Source organism: Chroicocephalus ridibundus, chromosome 1 (assembly GCF_963924245.1).
Source record: "Chroicocephalus ridibundus chromosome 1, bChrRid1.1, whole genome shotgun sequence".
NCBI classification, from domain to species: Eukaryota; Metazoa; Chordata; class Aves; order Charadriiformes; family Laridae; genus Chroicocephalus; species Chroicocephalus ridibundus.
Window position 1 is genome coordinate 167,355,430 of NC_086284.1, and position 20,633 is coordinate 167,376,062.

The following is a 20,633-nucleotide window of genomic DNA, read 5'->3' on the forward strand; positions in this document are numbered from 1 at the left end:
TGGTGAACAAGACTAGCACGCAAGCCAGCACTGAGCAGCTAGAAGCAGGGAGCAGCCTGTGTCCAGCTATTTAGAGGTGGTAAGTGCAGAGAAATCAGCTGGGATTTTGGTTTTACCCAAACTGAAATAGGAGGCACGTACAAGAAAGGAAACTTAATAGTCCCAATTACCCAAAGCTGTTGAGAAAAGGGCCTGCTGAATAATAAGGTAAACATTTGAGTCATTCTGATATTAACTGTCCAGATCTAATGCATGGCCATTTATATAAACATCTTCCTGGGGAAGGAGGGGGAAGAAAAAAGGAAAAAAAGAGAAAAGGCAAAAAAAGGGTTTAGGCTCAACAGTTGAACCAAAACTGAAGTGGAGGCAAAGGTATGATCTCTGCTTTTATTATTAATTCTTTAGAATAACACAGGCCTTGGCATGTTGAGTACATGGAAAGGTTTTCAAGGGTTACCACTGTCAGCAACATCACTGAAAGACGATGGAAATGTTTGTCTGCATTTAATACTAATGAAAAGAAAAAGTTCTTATACTTGAAAACTGTTAGGTTTTAGTTTGTTTTTTTTTTTTCATTTTACAACATGTGATTACTTCAGTAACATGGTGAATAGTCTTAGCTCTTGTTTGTGTTGTTTTGAGATTTTTTATCACCTGGTTATCATCTCTTCAGTGTCGAGGGAGACCATGCTCTGTTGGGCTAGTATCAGAGGGACAAAAGCCCTAACTTTGGGAGAGGACAGAGCCAGAGTACAGAGTGTAGCAGCAGAACTTTTTTCTCAGCAGGGATCCAGAATGGGGAGAAATTAATGGGTAATATGAGTGGGACAGCCTTGAGATAGTGCTGTGCTTTGAATTTCTTTCTGGACAGACATTTATCAACATAACACTGGAAGAACTGAGGGACTCACAGGAAACTTCCATCTGGGCCAATATCCCATCTCTGACAGAGGTCAGTAAAAAAAGTGGGTAAGAACAATAACTAGTGTTTCATCAAAATGATGTCTTGGGTCCTAGTGATTTGTAGGCCAGGGACTCACGAAGTGATGGGGGTTGTCTTTGAATTGGAGATGCTTGAATGGATTTTTCTCCTGTGTTTTTATTGATTGCTTTCTCTGGATATAGCAGCTCTCATTTTTCATGTTTCAGGATGTGGCTTTAGCATGACAAAATATGAAAGGCTGAGGAACACATACAGTGGGAGTGGGAGATGGACAAATAGGTGATGGACGTGTATACTACATGGTGTGTATCCCTTTCATAGAGGAGAATCTCATTTATGTACAGTTAAGTGTTCTCTGTGTGTGTGACAAAATGGCGCTGGAAAACATGCTTTCTATGGTGTAGATGAAGTGGGACAAAGTGTCAACCAGCACAGAGAGTGAACTGAACCCCCTTTCCTGTAGATGAAGAAAGGTGAAAAGAATTTGAAGCAAAGGGAATGACAAGTCATTTGAAAGAACAAAGAAAAAGAAATCAGGGAGGGCCAGGCAAAGGCATTCCTATATAAAATATCAGAACTGAAAGATACTGGGGAAGAATTATATTTTTATATATATATAAACACCATTATATTTTTAGATCCCATCACTCATGCAGATCTTCCCTCTTGGGTTCACTGTGACTAAGGAAAAAACAAATGCCAATGTCAGTGAGACAAAGGGGTTGTCAAGAGTTCACAAAGATCTCCCTGAGCCCTTCATCTTGAAAGGATTTCCTGTGTGTCTATGTGGATAACGATGCATGTATTTGGCTACAATGAGCACAGGCAAACCCTTCATATTGGAATTATGCTAATATCATAGCCCCAGTAGGTCCTAAGCTACAAAAAGGAGGACTGCAAGGATAGCCAGGAGAAATGAGGTATAGCTTTAACAGTTATGATGACTGATTTTCAGTCATGAAGTCATACCAAAATAACAAAGAGAAATTGTGTCACTGGCAATGTACACTGGTGAGAGGAAAACGTATTACGTGAAAGAAAAAATATCTATACACTCAGAGTGATGTAAGGCCTTTGAAAACATGGAGGTACACATGCACGTAGCTGACAGCCATTTCTGTTGTACATTTGACATGCATGACTAATATTCATCCAGGTAGTATCAGTGATCTAAATGGAAAAATAATGCTTTTTGAATGTGACCAGGGTGTCTGGGACTTAATGTGAAGCAACATTCCATACACAACCTAGCAAATAAAGGGCCTTCTCCAGTTCTACGCTGAAAATGCCCTTTGCAGACTGACCAGTGCTACAATAGTTTGAAATAAAGGCATAGCCAGCTTCTAGAAAAACATGCACACTTCTTTCTGGGCTGAGATGAAGGCATAGATGTAGTTTTCCTGATTCTTCACAGCATAAGGCAAAAACTAGCAAAAAGCCACGGAGGAGATCTGTTAGTTTGTACATTTAGCAAACGGTTCTCAATACTATAACTGAGTCATTGCGATGTGACCTCAGAACTGTTGAGACTTGGTTAGTATGACCTTAAAAACGGTCCGCGGGGGCTGCAAGGCCAGCGGTTCCCTGCTGAAGGGCACGCTCGGCTTGTCGTAAAAGGAAGGCCCGTGCGCCGGCGCCCGGCCGGGAGGGAAATATGCCGGGTAAGAGTCGCGTCAGGGCCACCGGGACTTACGGAAGGCGAGCGAGGCCTAGGCCCAGGCGGAGGCGGGGACTGGCCGGGGCCCCGGGGAGTCTCTCGAGAGCAGCGAAGGGCGAAAGCCGCGCCGCGCGCGCGCGAAAGAGAGGGAGACCCAGGCCCCGCCCCTGCCGGCCGTGCCCGCCCCTGCTCCCAATCAGGTCGGCTCCCAGGATATAAAAAGCCGCGCGCGGCCATAGAGCATTCACAGCTCGGTAGAGACAACAAAACCAGGATGTCTGGTAGAGGCAAGGGCGGGAAGGGGCTCGGCAAGGGGGGCGCTAAGCGCCACCGCAAGGTGCTGCGCGACAACATCCAGGGCATCACCAAGCCGGCCATCCGCCGCCTGGCTCGGCGCGGCGGCGTCAAGCGCATCTCGGGGCTCATCTACGAGGAGACGCGCGGCGTTCTCAAGGTCTTCCTGGAGAACGTGATCCGCGACGCCGTCACCTACACCGAGCACGCCAAGAGGAAGACGGTCACGGCCATGGACGTGGTGTATGCTCTCAAGCGACAGGGGCGCACCCTTTACGGCTTCGGCGGCTAAAGCTTCTTCCTTCCCCCCGGACCATCTCGAGAACCCAAAGGCTCTTTTAAGAGCCACCCACTTTTTTCTTTTGAAGGAGCTGTTTCGCATTATTTGTACGTTTTCGGTGATCGCCGTATTTCTGTTCTTCTGATGTTCACGCTCGCGTGTTTCCCATCTCCCCGTTTCCCTTGCCGACTTGCAGCCCCGCTGGCAAGCCTTGCCCTTCGGCTCTGGGCGCCTCTCTAGGTCTAGGGACCTGCTGCTGCTGTATTGTTACGCTTCACGGTTCTGTCGCCTGCTTCTCTCCCGGCAGCCGCTTTGGGAAGAGCTTGCTGAGGCGCTCTGCGAGTTTGTGACTGGCGTGTACTGATACCACAAAGTCCTGGAAGCTGCCTGGGGTCTGGAGAGCGAACCTACTGCCTCCCCTTCAGGGGCTTTGCTTGGGAAAAAAAAACCGCGGCCCACGGGAACAGTCTGTCTGCACCAACCAAATAAAAAGAAGGAAAAAGGTAAAACCCGACTGTGTCTCGCCAAAGGGCGGTGGGTTTTTCGTTTCCTCACGCTCACAGGGGGAAGGCGTAGCAACTACACCGGGTTCGCTTCAGCCGGCGGGGCGCGGGGGCCAGCGGTCGCCCCGGGGAGGGCCCATCCCTCCCCGGCCGCGAGCAGGCTGAGCACCCGCGCTCTTTTGAAAAGCCCGCGCAGGCGGCGATTGGCTCCGGGCGATTCCGCGCCCGGCAGAACCCGCGCTCCGCTCCCCGGCACAGCGCCCGCCCTGGGCACTGCCCGGCCGGGAGAGTGGCACCATCCTCCAACCGACCACTGGCCGGGGCAGAGGTGCGGAGCCCCTAAGGAAAGCGCAGAGTACTCGGCACAGCCCGAGCGCTCTCCGCCAAAGCAACTGAGCCAGGGCCACCCAAAAAGAAAGATCCTCTTTTAACGAGCCAGCCCTCCCCTCCCTCCCTTGGGCAAACACACACACTGCTTCCCCGGCCGCCCGCTCCCAGTAGCGTCTCAAACTCCTTTTCTCGACACTGTGGGTGGCTCTGAAAAGAGCCTTTGGGTTTCGTTTCCGTGCTCGGGACGCTTCTCCCGGCCCGGTTTACTTGCTCTTGGCCTTGTGACTCTCGGTCTTCTTGGGCAGCAGCACGGCCTGGATGTTGGGCAGCACCCCGCCCTGCGCGATCGTCACCTTGCCCAGCAGCTTGTTGAGCTCCTCGTCGTTGCGGATGGCCAGCTGCAGGTGGCGGGGGATGATGCGCGTCTTCTTGTTGTCGCGGGCCGCGTTGCCCGCCAGCTCCAGGATCTCGGCCGTCAGGTACTCCAGCACGGCCGCCAGGTACACCGGCGCGCCGGCGCCCACCCGCTCCGCGTAGTTGCCCTTGCGCAGCAGACGGTGCACGCGGCCCACGGGGAACTGCAGCCCGGCCCGCGACGAGCGCGACTTGGCCTTGGCCCGCGCCTTCCCGCCCTGCTTCCCGCGGCCGGACATCCTCAAGCGATCAGTCGCTGCTAAACACCCGCCACCACAGAAAGAAGCTGCTGAGTTCCCCCCGCGCCCTCGGGACCGCCCTTATATCCCTTCCCTTGCGCGCCCGCGGATCCTGATAGGCCGAGGCGCCTCTCGGCGAACGCGCACCCAATGGCGGAGCGAATCTCGTCCTGACCAATAGCGAGGGGCGCAGTGCGGAAAGGCCTCCGCCCGCCCTCCCCGACGACCAGTCACGAGCCGGGGGGGCGGGCTCCAGCACGCGGCTCCGCCCGGGCGGGAATGAACGATCTCGCCACCGCCCGGACTCAGGGGGCGCCCCGATTTCCCTTGTATTTTCGCATTCCTTGATTGTTTGAAGCAGACGGGTCGGCAAAGCGCGGGCTGGGCGGGCGCAGTTGAGAAGGTAGAGAGGAAGAGAGTCAGTGAGCAGGAGCAAAGCCGGCGGCGTTACCGGGGCCGTGGAAAGGCGGCACACTCCCTGTATTGTTTCATGTGGGGTCTTTTCCCCTCGGGAAGGGTTCCCCTCTTTACAATACCGGGACACCCCAAAGCTGTATACACTTGCTTGCATCGTCAAACCCCCGCTGCTCGCTCCATTCTTTTCCCACCACCCCGAAATGCACAGAGGGGAACACTAGTTGTACACGGCTTCTGCACTCACAAAAGGCAGAAGGCCAATAAAGAGTACAGAGAAAAGGCAGCATCCAAGCAACAGAGAAAAGAAGCACACTTTTATTCATGTAGTTCTGCTTAGGTTAATACAATAAAATGTATTTGTTTGAAGAAACAGGAATACAAATTACAGGCAGGAAAACTTTCAAAGATTTTCACGTACATGCTAAAATTAGGGTGCCACTTGGTATTCAGTTTGATGTCAGCTCAGTCTCTTCATGCAACTCAGAGGGAAACTGAGGAAGTTTCAGTGTACTCACCACACAGCTCAATGCGATCCACAGTGCTGGTTGCCCTGATCATGTGTAACAGTTCTGAAAAATTTATTGCTTAATCCATCAACCTGAATAAAGTAAAGCATAGGAATATTTTCAGGCAACACAAATATCAATAAAATAATTGCAATGTTACAGCTCTTTTTATGGTGGATGTAGTGGCTCTTAAAAGAGCCTTTGTGTTGGTTAAAATGTTCTTAAATACACAGCGATCTTTTAAACCAGTTTATGCACGTTCACCGCGGATGCGTCGGGCCAGCTGGATGTCCTTGGGCATGATGGTGACACGCTTGGCGTGGATGGCACAGAGGTTGGTGTCCTCGAAGAGCCCCACCAGGTAGGCCTCGCTGGCCTCCTGCAGCGCCATGACGGCCGAGCTCTGGAAGCGCAGGTCGGTCTTGAAGTCCTGCGCGATCTCGCGCACCAGGCGCTGGAAGGGCAGCTTGCGGATCAGCAGCTCCGTCGACTTCTGGTAGCGCCGGATCTCGCGCAGCGCCACCGTGCCGGGCCGGTAGCGGTGCGGCTTCTTCACGCCGCCCGTGGCCGGCGCGCTCTTGCGGGCCGCCTTGGTGGCCAGCTGCTTGCGGGGCGCCTTCCCGCCCGTCGACTTACGCGCTGTCTGCTTTGTGCGTGCCATCGCTCTCACACGAACAGCTTAAGTCGTAACGACCAGAAGCACTGATAACCTGGCCCGCTTCGAGGAGTATATATAGCAGTAGTCCCTTCCCTGATAGGTGGATGGGCACATGTTGAGTCTCATTGGTGGATTCAAATTCGAAAAATGCCGCCACTGGTAGGTACCGCCTACCCTTTTTCGTCTTTGTTCTTTTATACTACGTATCGCCTAAAGAAGCCATTCTGTTTATAACCATATGTTTTTTCAGTTTCTATAAACGCTTCATGTATTATCGATTTAAAAAACAATAGATAATGTTTAAGTTTATAACTAACTCTTCGTTTTTTAAAAGTTTTTTGTTGCTTTTTTTTCTGGTGAAATTTTCCTCTTTTCAACGCAGAGTTAACAGGAAGAAAAATACACTGAAAGATAAGTGACATTTTATTTAAATACGTTGCAGGATTGCAGAAACGTACAGAATATAAGAAGAAAACAGAGGGGAATAAAAGATGGCAGTTGAAAAAAGTTTAATAGATTGGAAAGAATAATGAAAACCAGGATATTAGAAAACGTAAGTTTAATCAAAGAAAGGAAAAGATCCGCGCTTTTGAGTCGCTTTTTAATCTTTGAAAGTTTTCCTGCCTGTAATTTGTATTCCTGTTTCTTCAAACAAATACATTTTATTGTATTAACCTAAGCAGAACTACATGAATAAAAGTGTGCTTCTTTTCTCTGTTGCTTGGATGCTGCCTTTTCTCTGTACTCTTTATTGGCCTTCTGCCTTTTGTGAGTGCAGAAGCCGTGTACAACTAGTGTTCCCCTCTGTGCATTTCGGGGTGGTGGGAAAAGAATGGAGCGAGCAGCGGGGGTTTGACGATGCAAGCAAGTGTATACAGCTTTGGGGTGTCCCGGTATTGTAAAGAGGGGAACCCTTCCCGAGGGGAAAAGACCCCACATGAAACAATACAGGGAGTGTGCCGCCTTTCCACGGCCCCGGTAACGCCGCCGGCTTTGCTCCTGCTCACTGACTCTCTTCCTCTCTACCTTCTCAACTGCGCCCGCCCAGCCCGCGCTTTGCCGACCCGTCTGCTTCAAACAATCAAGGAATGCGAAAATACAAGGGAAATCGGGGCGCCCCCTGAGTCCGGGCGGTGGCGAGATCGTTCATTCCCGCCCGGGCGGAGCCGCGTGCTGGAGCCCGCCCCCCCGGCTCGTGACTGGTCGTCGGGGAGGGCGGGCGGAGGCCTTTCCGCACTGCGCCCCTCGCTATTGGTCAGGACGAGATTCGCTCCGCCATTGGGTGCGCGTTCGCCGAGAGGCGCCTCGGCCTATCAGGATCCGCGGGCGCGCAAGGGAAGGGATATAAGGGCGGTCCCGAGGGCGCGGGGGGAACTCAGCAGCTTTTTTCTGCGGTGGCGGGTGTTTAGCAGCGACTGATCGCTTGAGGATGTCCGGCCGCGGGAAGCAGGGCGGGAAGGCGCGGGCCAAGGCCAAGTCGCGCTCGTCGCGGGCCGGGCTGCAGTTCCCCGTGGGCCGCGTGCACCGTCTGCTGCGCAAGGGCAACTACGCGGAGCGGGTGGGCGCCGGCGCGCCGGTGTACCTGGCGGCCGTGCTGGAGTACCTGACGGCCGAGATCCTGGAGCTGGCGGGCAACGCGGCCCGCGACAACAAGAAGACGCGCATCATCCCCCGCCACCTGCAGCTGGCCATCCGCAACGACGAGGAGCTCAACAAGCTGCTGGGCAAGGTGACGATCGCGCAGGGCGGGGTGCTGCCCAACATCCAGGCCGTGCTGCTGCCCAAGAAGACCGAGAGTCACAAGGCCAAGAGCAAGTAAACCGGGCCGGGAGAAGCGTCCCGAGCACGGAAACGAAACCCAAAGGCTCTTTTCAGAGCCACCCACAGTGTCGAGAAAAGGAGCTTGAGACGCTACTGGGAGCGGGCGGCCGGGGAAGCAGTGTGTGTGTTTGCCCAAGGGAGGGAGGGGAGGGCTGGCTCGTTAAAAGAGGATCTTTCTTTTTGGGTGGCCCTGGCTCAGTTGCTTTGGCGGAGAGCGCTCGGGCTGTGCCGAGTACTCTGCGCTTTCCTTAGGGGCTCCGCACCTCTGCCCCGGCCAGTGGTCGGTTGGAGGATGGTGCCACTCTCCCGGCCGGGCAGTGCCCAGGGCGGGCGCTGTGCCGGGGAGCGGAGCGCGGGTTCTGCCGGGCGCGGAATCGCCCGGAGCCAATCGCCGCCTGCGCGGGCTTTTCAAAAGAGCACGGGTGCTCAGCCTGCTCGCGGCCGGGGAGGGATGGGCCCTCCCCGGGGCGACCGCTGGCCCCCGCGCCCCGCCGGCTGAAGCGAACCCGGTGTAGTTGCTACGCCTTCCCCCTGTGAGCGTGAGGAAACTAAAGACCCACCGCCCTTTGGCGAGACACAGTCGGGTTTTACCTTTTTCCTTCTTTTTATTTGGTTGGTGCAGACAGACTGTTCCCGTGGGCCGCGGTTTTTTTTTCCCAAGCAAAGCCCCTGAAGGGGAGGCAGTAGGTTCGCTCTCCAGACCCCAGGCAGCTTCCAGGACTTTGTGGTATCAGTACACGCCAGTCACAAACTCGCAGAGCGCCTCAGCAAGCTCTTCCCAAAGCGGCTGCCGGGAGAGAAGCAGGCGGCAGAACCGTGAAGCGTAACAATACAGCAGCAGCAGGTCCCTAGACCTAGAGAGGCGCCCAGAGCCGAAGGGCAAGGCTTGCCAGCGGGGCTGCAAGTCGGCAAGGGAAAGGGGGAGATGGGAAACACGCGAGCGTGAACATCAGAAGAACAGAAATACGGCGATTACCGAAAACGTACAAATAATGCGAAACAGCTCCTTCAAAAGAAAAAAGTGGGTGGCTCTTAAAAGAGCCTTTAGGTTCTCGAGATGGTCTGGGGGGAAGGAAGAAGCTTTAGCCGCCGAAGCCGTAGAGGGTGCGCCCCTGTCGCTTGAGAGCGTACACCACGTCCATGGCCGTAACCGTCTTCCTCTTGGCGTGCTCGGTGTAGGTGACGGCGTCGCGGATCACGTTCTCCAGGAAGACCTTGAGAACGCCGCGCGTCTCCTCGTAGATGAGCCCCGAGATGCGCTTGACGCCGCCGCGCCGAGCCAGGCGGCGGATGGCCGGCTTGGTAATGCCCTGGATGTTGTCGCGCAGCACCTTGCGGTGGCGCTTGGCGCCCCCCTTGCCGAGCCCCTTCCCACCTTTGCCTCTACCAGACATCCTGGTGTCGTTGTCTCTACCGAGCTGTAAATGCTCTGTGGCCGCGCGCGGCTTTTTATATCCTGGGAGCCGACCTGATTGGGAGCAGGGGCGGGCACGGCCGGCAGGGGCGGGGCCTGGGTCTCGGTCGCAGCGCGGCCTTCGCCCTTTGCTGCTCTCGAGCAACTCTCCGGGCCCCGGCCGGCTTCTTCGCGACACGCCCCGCCTGCGTCTGGTCCTCCCGGCGGGGCTGCGGCTCACGAACCCTCCTTTTACGAGAGACCGAGGGCGCCTCCGGGGCTGCCTCCCTCTGGGGGCCGTGTGGCCCCTTCTCAAGTGCCTCGGTGGGTCGCGGCCGAGGAGTCAGCGCTCTTGCGTTCCCTGCGGACCTTTCGAGCCGGTTGTTGGAGAGCTCGCCCGGGACAGCGGTGGCGAAATGGTTTGGGAGCTACTTTTACTGACTTCGCCGTTTTTTTCTCTCCTGCCATCTGCTGGGCATCATCCCATTTTCTTCAAATATTTTCTCATTACTTTTTCGACAAGATACCAGAAGTGTTAGGAGCATCTATCGGTCTTTCAATTCTTCTTGCTCTTTTTCACAGTGTTAACATTAATGTTTTGAATATTATTGTATATCTCTACTTGCAGGTCTACTTATTTATCTTTTGCATATTGACATTTGTGTATAAATTACTATATTGGTTGCAAGAACTAATTATTTCCAAGAATGAACACGGATCTTATGGTTTGAGTTTGTTTTATTTTACTTTGTGTGTAGCACTAAATCCTTGAACTCTCAGTCTCTAGTTCTTTTGATGCTGGGTACTGTATACAGAGAATAAACATGACAATACACGATAAACCACCTGAAACAGGTAGAGTTTACAGTGAATGTGACAATCAAAAACAATACCTTGAGTTTATTTTCCTTTCTCCTGTGTTGCCTTTTTTAGATATGGATTTGAGGCCTACATACGCCCCTGAACTATTTCAAGTATCATTCCATTTGAGAAGAAATATACATTGTCTAGAAGATAATGAACAACTGTTAATAATTTATAAGGCAATAGGGCAACCATAGCAAATATGGTATTAAGTATCTGTGAAAATTTTGAAAGCATTTCTTACAGTTTTTCTTATTTTTGTTCCCTCATCTGTTAGGTTATCTCCATTTACGTTGTTGTTACGATTTTCTTCTTAGCAGCTTCTTACCTTCATAACTCATTAGCCTAGAGATCACAGTTTGTGGGTTTGGTTTTTGAAGGTTTTTTGTTAGGTTGGTTTTTTTCCACAAAATCACCTCAAAAATATTTTCATACACAGAAGAAATTCTGAACTATATGTTACAAACACAAAGTTGACCTCTTTTTATGTCATCAATGAGGACCAGCTTCAAAGATGTGATGTGAGCATGTCAGCTGTAAACTGAATTTCAAAATTACTCCTAACCGTAGACAACCATAGAAAACACTTTGAAAGGACTTCCCTGGCCTTTCTTCCTGTATATGTGTCTAAACACTTTCAAATTTGTGGAGCCTTAGAAAGCAATATTTCACCCATGTCATAATTGACACTTTTTTGAATTACATTTCCACTCAATTATGACTTGTCTGATTATCTTCCCTCACTATCTCTACTTCAGTATATGCTGAAGAATTCACCTGAATATCTACTTATATGTGCAAGGGTTTGGGCTGCTGACACACACAGTCCCCTGAATTCTGTGGGTTTACTCACAAATTCAAAGTGCCAAAAACTGCGTGGAAGCTCTCTTGATAGCTTTGCCCCTTTCCAGTGTCAGTTTGCACCCATTAGGTTATAGGTAAATTGTTATCTTGTGTTATGTAAATGCTCAGTAAAAAGATTCATCACCTTGGTAGTAAAGGACAAAAGGAGCTTCAAGAATTAAAGAAGGAATATAAGTCTCTCTCTTTTCACAGAAGAGGCAATCTACATTTTATGTAAGCATGATAGAAAATGAAATAAAAGTCCCAGTATGTTCTTATGTTACAATTTATTTATTTTATTTTTTATGTTGAATCTACAGCATTGATTTAATAGGCTTTGAAGCAGGCAGAGAAACGTTCCTTTCAGTGTAAAAATACCTAGAGATTGATCTAAAGTAGCCCTCAGAGCTTGGTCTGTTACACAGTAACAGGAATTTGGCAAACTGGTATCAATGGAGTTGGGGAACCCCAAGTAATGCTTTTGCCACATGAAGGAAAAGAAAAAAAAAAAAAAAAAAAAAGAATTCCAAGTGCATTGGAAGTTTCACAAGCATCCTTAACTTCCTGCACTGCTATACCAAAACTTTATCTGCTTGTGTCATGTCTGGAGCTTCCAAAGGGAAAACTGCCAGTGGGGAAGAAGGCCCTGTTCACATCCTAACCCTGCAATTCTGGAAGGAGCACTAATACGACTTTTAGAAAAACACTGTAGGTCACCTCATTCTTCAATCAGCTTTGGGAATTTGAGACCTGGAAAATTATTCTTTCTAGGCTTTACTTGTTATTAGATCTATACTGTTGACTAAGCGCAAATTGTTCCTTCTTATCATTCTCATCCTTGTGCCACTGAGCCAGCTCCAGCAGCAGCCCTTAAGTCTAATGCTGTGTCAGAAACTGCTCTTGCTCCACACGAGAGAAAAAGAGAAATTAAAAGTTCCAGTTCATTGGAGCTTCTGCATGATGAGCAGCAGGGTTTCTGTCCTCTCAGGTACGCTAGTAGACAAAGGCTGGGAGTGAGAGAAGTAGTTTTCATCTGTATTTGAATGGTGTTTCTCTGATTTAAAAAATGCATCCATTTTGTGACAATAAGCCATGTTCTGTTGTATGAAAAAAAATGATTTTAAGATGTCTTTCAAATGTGGAATATATAATTTTTCAAATATTTTGTAGTGCATATCTTACTATGAACTACGGCCTATATCCATAAATTTGTCAGAAGAAAAAATAAGATTGCCCTACAACCAAGCCAAAAGCCTCACCATTGTGGAAGCCACAATTCGTGGTGAAGGAATTGGTGGTTGTTGATTTGTGGGTGGTGCTAATGAAAATACTGCATCAACATTTATTGTACGACATTTTTATTTTCCTAGTAATTCAGGAAAATAAATGTTAGTAGGCACAGAGGAAAACAGTGGGAGCCCATGACTCTTTTAAGCAGAAGGAAGCAGGGATTCATGATTTACTGAACATTATGACACCTGTGTTTGGCATCATCTTTGAAAGAGGGCATTAAAATGCAGGGCAACAATAATTTGGTACTATTTATCCCACTTTTCCTTGAAATAGGAGCAAGGGTAGATGTCCAGTTTCAGTAAGCAGTCTGCATAAAGTTGAATAAATCCACAGCAAGTGTGGGGGTTTGATGCAGAACCAAACCCATCACATTCTTCTGACAATGGTTCATTTTTTTCCCTAGTAACCTCTTCAAGAATTTCTAGGTAGAATCTTTCCATAGGCCTAAGCTAATTCATAAAAGTGGTTATTTCCTGAAAGGAAAGTAACTACATTTTAGTAAAATATTTCTGTATTTTTATTGACACTTGCTGATTCTAAAAACAAAGGAAAGGTGGATGGAGTGGTGATACTCAAATAAAACTGAGGAAATAATGGAATATCAAGGCCTGGGGAAGGCTTCCTGCTGTACCTGCATAACTGCACCAAGTTCCTGTGTTGAGCACATGCTCTCTGTTTTGGATTATATTCTACAGTGGGTGAAAAAAAATAAATTTTGGTCTACAGTGGCTGAGAAATTAAAATCCACTTACTGGATTACAATCCAAATACTTGTATAGTTCTAGGATATTATGCTTGAACATACAAAAGCAAAAAGTAAACGAATAAAAGAGCCAGAGGGAAGCAAATGATCTGTGATTTTCTTCAACACTCAGGTCTGCCCTTCCTGTCCTCTGGTTTATGCCTGCCTTTGCTCTGACCTACATTGTAGGGGAGATCATAATCTTGTTTTCCGATGAGAATCCACAGCCTGATACTAAATCTGTCTTGGTCATAAATCTCTCCATAGTGGATGGGGACAATCTCCCATGTACAGAAATATATGTTACATGGAGCAATGACGGGCTCGAGAGATTAGAATGAAATCTCTAAACACTTTCTCATTTCCAAGTAAGTCCAGAAACAATCATGGCAATGAAAGCAAAAAATGAATGCTCTCTTTCTATTTCCAGGAATCTCAGAGTCTGTTTCTGCCTTAAAGAATTTGGGAGAAATCAAAAGATTACTAGGAATCTTCCAAAGACTGATAAGAATTACAATATTCCTTGTTGTACAAGTCTAGAGAATTGTCAGAAAGCTGCCATTAGATGTGAATAGCTTGAAACAAACAAGTCATTTATATACAGATATCAATGGACTAGAGAGTTAAAAAATATTATCTCCACTGCCTCTGGGAGGACTTGAAATCTCCGTTCTCCATTACAGGAAATAATAATCAGATAAAATGGGTATAAAAATTAGTTTCCACTTTCTGTGTTTAATCAACACACAATGCACACTTCTGCAGTCTCACACTTTGCAGTTCTGTCAGGCTCGTTATCGCAGCCAGATCACTCAAAACACGCACTTACCTTCTTTTTACAGGCTGAAATATATTCGCTAGGAGAACTCACAAAGCTGTGTTTCTTCCCACATTTTACCTCCAAGGAGACAATAAGACCTGGTATGTTAAATTACTAGAATAACTCTAGTCCTTGCATTGATTGTAGCCCTTTAACATCTTTAGTTAAACACGTGTAATCAGAAAAGAACATTTCTCAGATGTCACATGGAGATTCAAGTCAGAAAATTTGTACCTTTTCACAGTCCCAGGCAGCGGGAACTCTACATTGTACCGTCATTTCATTCACCCTGTTATACTTTGTTTTAGCCCTGAATAGATCTGCTTATGCGTTTTTAGAAGCTGATGATAGCCTGTTATTTAGCGTATGAAACAAAATATTATTGCAGACAGGCTGTTAACTGTTTCGTATGAAAAAGAAAGCAACACACCATTGAAAAAGAAGGAAGAAAGTGAGAATTCATCCATTGTTTCGAATACGGAGCTGCCACTGACCCGGGGAAGGAACGCCCTTGAAAAAGCGTGAATTATTACCTTACTTCTGAAAGGAGCAAAACGGTGAATCACCAAATGCTGTTATCAAAGCAAAACACTTAACAGCGTCAACATCCATACATTAGAACAGAGAAATAAGTTTTGCTTAGTAAAGTGTCCCGCTTACCGAATATACCCTCAAAGGATCGATTTTTCAGCTTCAGCGCCTCGTCCAGATCAATTTTCATTACACCCCAGACTCTATTTACCAATCAATTTTAACAAATCGCGATGCAAAGACAAGTTCTTTTATACGTTTTAAGACTAAAACCCGATATATTGCAATGTCCTGACTGCTGAATTTAACAGACGAAAGCGACTTCGTTGAGGTTACACGGAAAGTGCAATGACAGGAACATCAACCTTCAGAGGGGCACGTCGGTGCTTTGTTCCACTGAAATACTTGAGCTGACGTAGAGTAACATCGACTTTCACAAACGCTGTTGAGGCACAAACGTCTCCCTAAAAGGCGGTAGCTAAGACACGGTGGTCGCTGAAGGCAGACTGATCGGGGTGATGCGATTTCGGAGGGAAGCGGCTCGGCCGAAGGAGCCAGTTCTGCACCCGCGTCCGGAACGACGGGGCGAAGCTGTGTTACTTGCTCGGCATTAATATCAATTTACCCTGAGAACAACGGGTCAAACGGCGCTGGGTTTTGCCTTAATGTGGAGAGGACCTTCTAAAGAATAAGTCTGCACGCCGGCTGTGCCCATTTAGCCGATGGTATAGTTTTAATTTACAAGAAAAAACGAAAGTTTCTCCCTCTCTAGGTCTCTGTGGCTCCAAGCCGCGGCGTTTCTGCGGCCGCTTTTCCCTCCTTTCTCCTCCTTCCGACGGGAAACTCCATTAGCTGGTCGGACAGACGTCCCCCTCCCGGCTCGAGAAGAAACGGGGCGCGCCGGCTGTAAATTTCGGGAGGAAAAAGCCCTTTTTGGATCGGGAAGAAACACAGCGGGCGCGGCGGCGGGGAGGGGCGGGGCGGGGCGGGACGCACCAATCAGGGCGCGCGGCGCCGCTATAAAAGAGGGCGGCGGCAGCAGCGCCGCTATTGTTTGTCAGGACTCCGCGCGAGGCGCCATGTCCGAGACTGCGCCCGTTGCCGCGCCCGAAGTCGCCGCCGCTCCGGCTGCGGCCCCAGCGAAAGCTACGGCCGCTAAGAAACCGAAGAAAGCGGCGGGTGGCTCCAAAGCCCGCAAACCTGCCGGCCCCAGCGTCACCGAGCTGATCACCAAGGCCGTCTCCGCCTCCAAGGAGCGCAAGGGGCTCTCCCTCGCCGCCCTCAAGAAGGCGCTGGCTGCCGGCGGCTATGACGTTGAAAAGAGTAATAGCCGCATCAAGCTGGGACTCAAGAGCCTTGTCAGCAAGGGCACGCTGGTGCAGACTAAGGGCACCGGCGCCTCTGGCTCCTTCCGCCTCAGCAAGAAGCCCGGAGAAGCGAAGGAAAAAGCCCCCAAGAAACGGGCAGCCCCGGCCAAGTCCAAGAAGCCGGCAGCCAAGAAGCCCGCCAGCACTGCTAAGAAGCCCAAGAAAGCGGTGACAGCGAAGAAGAGCCCCAAGAAAGTTAAGAAGCCGGTGGTTGCTGCTGCCAAGAAAGCAGCTAAGAGCCCCAAGAAGGTGGCGAAGGCTGCCAAGCCCAAAAAGGTAGTGGCAGCAGCGAAGAGCCCGGCCAAAGCGAAGGCGGTGAAGCCGAAAGCGGCCAAGCCCAAGGCGGCCAAGCCGAAAGCAGCCAAGGCAAAGAAGGCGGCGCCCAAGAAAAAATAAATGATCCCGAAAACGTCCCGTCTGCCTTGCAGATAAACCCAACGGCTCTTTTAAGAGCCACCCAAGCTTTCCTAGGAAGAGCTGAAACACTTTGTTTTACGTCTCTGTTGTGCGTGTGTGTGCGCGCGCGCAATTTTAACTTTCAGCGCTGCTTTTGTTACCGGACCGACCGTAAACTGCAAACTTCCTCCCTTTTGTTCTCTACAGCTGCCGGGCAGTACCGCAGCGGCGTTCACTGCGGTACGGCTCGTTTCAGCTTCCCGTGAGTCGCAAGAAACTGGTGCGAGCCCAAAGTACCCGTGTGAGTCGGGCAGCGCTCACGGCACCGCGGCTCGGCGAGGGGCGACGGGGAGGGTGTGTGTGTGTGTGAAGTGTAGCGGCTCCCCGTAGTTTCTCTCCGATCGGTGGGGGGATGGAGGGCTGTGGTCGGCAGCACTCCCGCCCGCCCCGCCCCCCCCGGCGCTCTACCGATTTCGAAAAGCCCGCGCTGCTCACACATTGGCCGCGACTCTTCGGGCTTTCGTGGTCCGTAGCAGTTTTCGGGTTAAACAAGACGTGCCACTTCCTCGGCGGAAGAGGCTTATGAGCTTCCTGGGTCGGCTCCCCTCCTCTCTTAGGGGCTTTTTTTATTCTTGGTCCGTTCTGTCCCTTACGAGATCGTCCCTGTCCTGGAAACCGTCGGGCGAGGGGGTTCCGAGAGGCACGGGCGATTCGAGCCGCCCTTGGCGTCCCGCGCCGGTCCTTGGCTTCCGCGATGAACCTCTTGCACCCTTGGGGCTGCCGGGCTGGTTTCTTACCCGCATGCCGGGGCGTTTGTTTCGGGAGCGGAGCCGCTCGGAGGCAGCGCTGGGCGCGATAGGAAACAGCGGGCACCGGAGCCTCCCCCGCCTAAACCCCGCAGCGGCCTCCTGTACCCAATGACCCGACCGCCCCCTCCTTCTGTCGCCTTTTCTGCGCTCAAGGGATGCCCTTCGCTCCGCTGAGGCTCTGCCTGGGCGCCAGCAGTGAGAAGCACCCGGGGAGAAGGGGGGCGCTGGGGCGGGGGGGGCGCTTTCCCAGCGGGCAGGAGAACGGGGAATTTCATGGAACTACCCGTTCAGCTCTTAAAAAAAGATGGTTGATCTCAGGTCTGTAGCTGTTAACCCCGTATATCTGAAGAGATTACCCGGAAACGGGGTCACGGCGGTTTGGAGGAGAAATGGTGGGGTTGGATTTCGCGGGGTATTGGTGTTTTTGCAAAGACTGTCCACGTTCTAAATTAATGTACTAAGAGTGAAAGAAATACAAAACAGAGCCTTTTTTTTTAATCCCTGCTCCTAAAATGCTTGTTTACTCTTCCTCTGAATTGCCTGTTAGGGTGCATCTGACTGTCGGTCCTTCCTTGTGTTCATGACCTCTTCCTCTGTATAACTTACACACCTGTATACACATCCCACTTTTCTTTTTCTGAAATTGTCGGGGCCAGAGCCCTGGCTCCTGACAGTCTGAAATCCTGAGCTGACATGCCTGTGCCCCTGTTTGGGATGGAGATGTGCATACCAGGCTCTCGTAGTTACTGTAACATAGGGGTGTTGGGAGTCACACCCACTAATTCTCAAAAGGTTTCACCCAACTATGTGCTCTGACCTGAAGGGAGCGGGTCAACGGCGATTTTCCAGCCCAGTTGTAGAACAACTAGTTGGAAAGGAGTAGATTTTGACTGTCAAACTGGTACACTGCTGTAGCAAATGTGATATTCGTGCTTTTTTTTCTTTTTCTTTACAGCTTAGCCCGAAAAGATAAAACTGAAACAGTTGCAGTAGCATGGGCAAAATTGTATCACACACATCCCTGCTAATTGAATTGATCTCGGCAGGACTGCCCTGGAATAAATATTTCAGCCTCTGGAATGAGTCTGGGTAATTAAAGCATTTCACTTGGCCTGTTGCAATTTACCCTCCCTGCTTGCTTGCAGGAGGCATCAGGGCACTTCTTTCCCTTTTCTGAGAGGTAAGAGGGAAAACTCAAATTACTATAACGGTTTTTTTGTTTGGTTTGGTTTTGGGTTTTTTCTTGATGATGTTGTTGTTGTGAGAAAATTCAGTTGGAGCAGTTACCCAGCTCAGATATTGCAGCAGTTGGGATTTAGAAGAATAGCACATCACTGACCACAAATGGTGTTGGGCAACACCAGCTTAAGTACAATGATACAGGTCTAAAATAGCTTTATAGGCAGAGTATATAGCTGTGGGTTCATCTGAATAGATTTTAGAGTCCTTAGCTGGAGATAACTGCCAAATAATATAAGAGATTGTTCCACACAACAGAAAGGAAGTGTATGTGTATGCAGGAACACTGAATGGACTAGCTTTATAGGCTCCACTGGATATACTGCCAAGTACAGGGACAAAACCAACATTAAAAAAACCTAAAACAATCCTGTTTAACTTGCAAAGCTGAGCTGGGCAATGTAGCGTAGGTACCTACTGGAGATTATTTTTCCCATCTGGAAAAGGGGAGTACGGTGATAAAAGAACAAGAGTGGCCTGAGGAAAATGAGTTTGCAGGGTTGAGGGTAATGTCATGTTAATGCCAATTGAACCACAGGCCTAACAATCAGTACCCCTAATTCCTCCTCCTTCCCCTCAGGTGTGAAAAGTCAAACCTCAAAACAACTAGGAGGGCCTTACGTTGTTTTGTTTTGTTTTGTCCTTGAAATGCTGCTGATGATCTGTTCAGTTTCTGGAACTTGGTACATTTTTTGCAAGGACCATCTTCCTTGCCCATCATGTCCTTATTTCCATCTCTCTCTCTCTTCTAGCTGGGTGTCCTTTTCTAGGAACCAATGAGCAGAAACTTCCCCAGACAGTTCCTATCACATCCAGGGATTCTATTGCTATCCCAAAATAAGATTCCAACAAGACTTTTGTATTGTATGAGGGGACATCCCATGGCCAAGGAGCATCTATTTATTGAACTTTTTATATAGGCTTTGTCATGTCCTTATCCTGTTCCACACTGGTAAAGTGCTCAGACTAATGCATATTTTGAGATGAATAGTGGATTTGTTAAATTTCTACAATGCACTCACTGCATGGAAATTTCCCCACACTATGGACTCTAAAGAATGTGAATACCACTGTCTAAAACACAAGAAATATGTCAAGAAGAGCTTTAGGAACTCAGGTACAAAACATGTTCTGTCTTTTGTGAATAGTTCTGACCTGGGAACTGGATTGGAATCAGATTTATCAGTGATTCTGTGCAACTATTTGATATGGAGAGCTGAGCTGCTGGTGGCCCAAGAGGAGGTGGCCAAAGAGGTGGTGGCTTAATAGGAGGCAAAAATAGGCTGGTGTTTAGTGAGTAGACATACTGAGATAGAAAACCTAAGTATTCACTTTTTTATTTTAAACGCTGACCAAGATGCTCAAAAATTAGGAGTAAGGTAAAAAAATGGGTTCAGAATTGCAAGTTATTACAAGGAAGAGCTGCTTTCATTTTTTTTCTCTTCCACAGAGTCAACTTTTTTATCACATATTTACTTAAGTAAATGGTGATATCAAACGTCTGTGAAGTTTCTGCACTGGAGGTAGAAATGGCAAAAGAAAATAAAGGTGAGAGAATCCATGAGTTAAAATTCTCCATATAGTAGCACAGACCCTCAGCAGCCTGGCAAGAATTCTGTTGAAGTCAAGTTACTCCCTCACAGAATAATAAATTGCTTTGTACTGATGGACAATTTTGATTAAGGGGTTACAGGATTTTTAATTGACGTTAGTCCCCACAAAGTCAGATTACCACAAAACCTGGTAATTCCTGTAGGTGTATTTCTTTATCTCTTCATTCTCTGCCAGTGGGTTCTGTTACTCCTGTACCTTTTTACGTATCTTTCTGTCTTTTACTGTAGTTGTTTCATGTAAGAGTTTATTCTTCATGGCCTCAGTGTGGCTTTGAAAAATAATAAAGGTCTCTTAGAGGCTCACTTTTTAAAAACATCAAAGATGGAATTTTATTTCAAGCTAACTTGTTCCAATGCTAACATAAAAAATAAAATGTTCTGCGATTGTTAGAGAAAATGGGAAGCTAGATAAAAGGCTGAACCATGTTAGCTCATGCACAAGATGTTTAAAATAGGGATATGCTGCTGTGGCACATCCTCAGTAGTAGTGAGCACCCTGAGCTGAATAAAGCAGGGAATAAATATTAAAAAAACCCTATGTAGTATCTTGGGCTGAACAAATGAATAAAGCCCTGTGTAGTATCTTGGGCGGAACAAATGGCAAGATGTAAATATGTATATTTCAAGACTAAGTTTACAGGTTCTCAAAAGGAAGGAGCTG

The 20,633-nt window shown here is 48.8% G+C and overlaps 7 protein-coding genes across 7 annotated transcripts in view; 3 read left to right on the forward strand and 4 right to left on the reverse strand.

The window, feature by feature from the left end:
* The window catches only part of LOC134509936 (histone H2B 1/2/3/4/6), a 73,927-nt gene that overhangs the window by 15,809 nt on the left and 37,485 nt on the right, over nt 1-20,633 (reverse strand). The gene's annotated exons all lie outside the window — the stretch shown is intronic.
* On the forward strand, nt 2,372-3,326 carry LOC134509960 (histone H4). The gene has a single exon (XM_063322651.1). The coding sequence runs from the start codon at nt 2,875-2,877 to the stop codon at nt 3,184-3,186; it is 312 nt and encodes a 103-aa protein (XP_063178721.1). The 5' UTR covers nt 2,372-2,874; the 3' UTR covers nt 3,187-3,326.
* Nucleotides 4,221-5,225, reverse strand: LOC134509950 (histone H2A type 2-C). The gene has a single exon (XM_063322640.1). The coding sequence runs from the start codon at nt 4,658-4,660 to the stop codon at nt 4,271-4,273; it is 390 nt and encodes a 129-aa protein (XP_063178710.1). The 5' UTR covers nt 4,661-5,225; the 3' UTR covers nt 4,221-4,270.
* Nucleotides 5,475-6,268, reverse strand: LOC134509944 (histone H3). Its single transcript, XM_063322634.1, has one exon. It carries the CDS (start codon nt 6,242-6,244, stop codon nt 5,834-5,836), a length of 411 nt encoding a protein of 136 aa, XP_063178704.1. The 5' UTR covers nt 6,245-6,268; the 3' UTR covers nt 5,475-5,833.
* LOC134509952 (histone H2A type 2-C) lies at nt 7,646-8,146 on the forward strand. Its single transcript, XM_063322642.1, has one exon. The coding sequence runs from the start codon at nt 7,671-7,673 to the stop codon at nt 8,058-8,060; it is 390 nt and encodes a 129-aa protein (XP_063178712.1). The 5' UTR covers nt 7,646-7,670; the 3' UTR covers nt 8,061-8,146.
* On the reverse strand, nt 8,247-9,492 carry LOC134509961 (histone H4). Its single transcript, XM_063322652.1, has one exon. The coding sequence runs from the start codon at nt 9,454-9,456 to the stop codon at nt 9,145-9,147; it is 312 nt and encodes a 103-aa protein (XP_063178722.1). The 5' UTR covers nt 9,457-9,492; the 3' UTR covers nt 8,247-9,144.
* Nucleotides 15,620-16,311, forward strand: LOC134509931 (histone H1.03-like). The gene has a single exon (XM_063322615.1). The coding sequence runs from the start codon at nt 15,628-15,630 to the stop codon at nt 16,309-16,311; it is 684 nt and encodes a 227-aa protein (XP_063178685.1). The 5' UTR covers nt 15,620-15,627.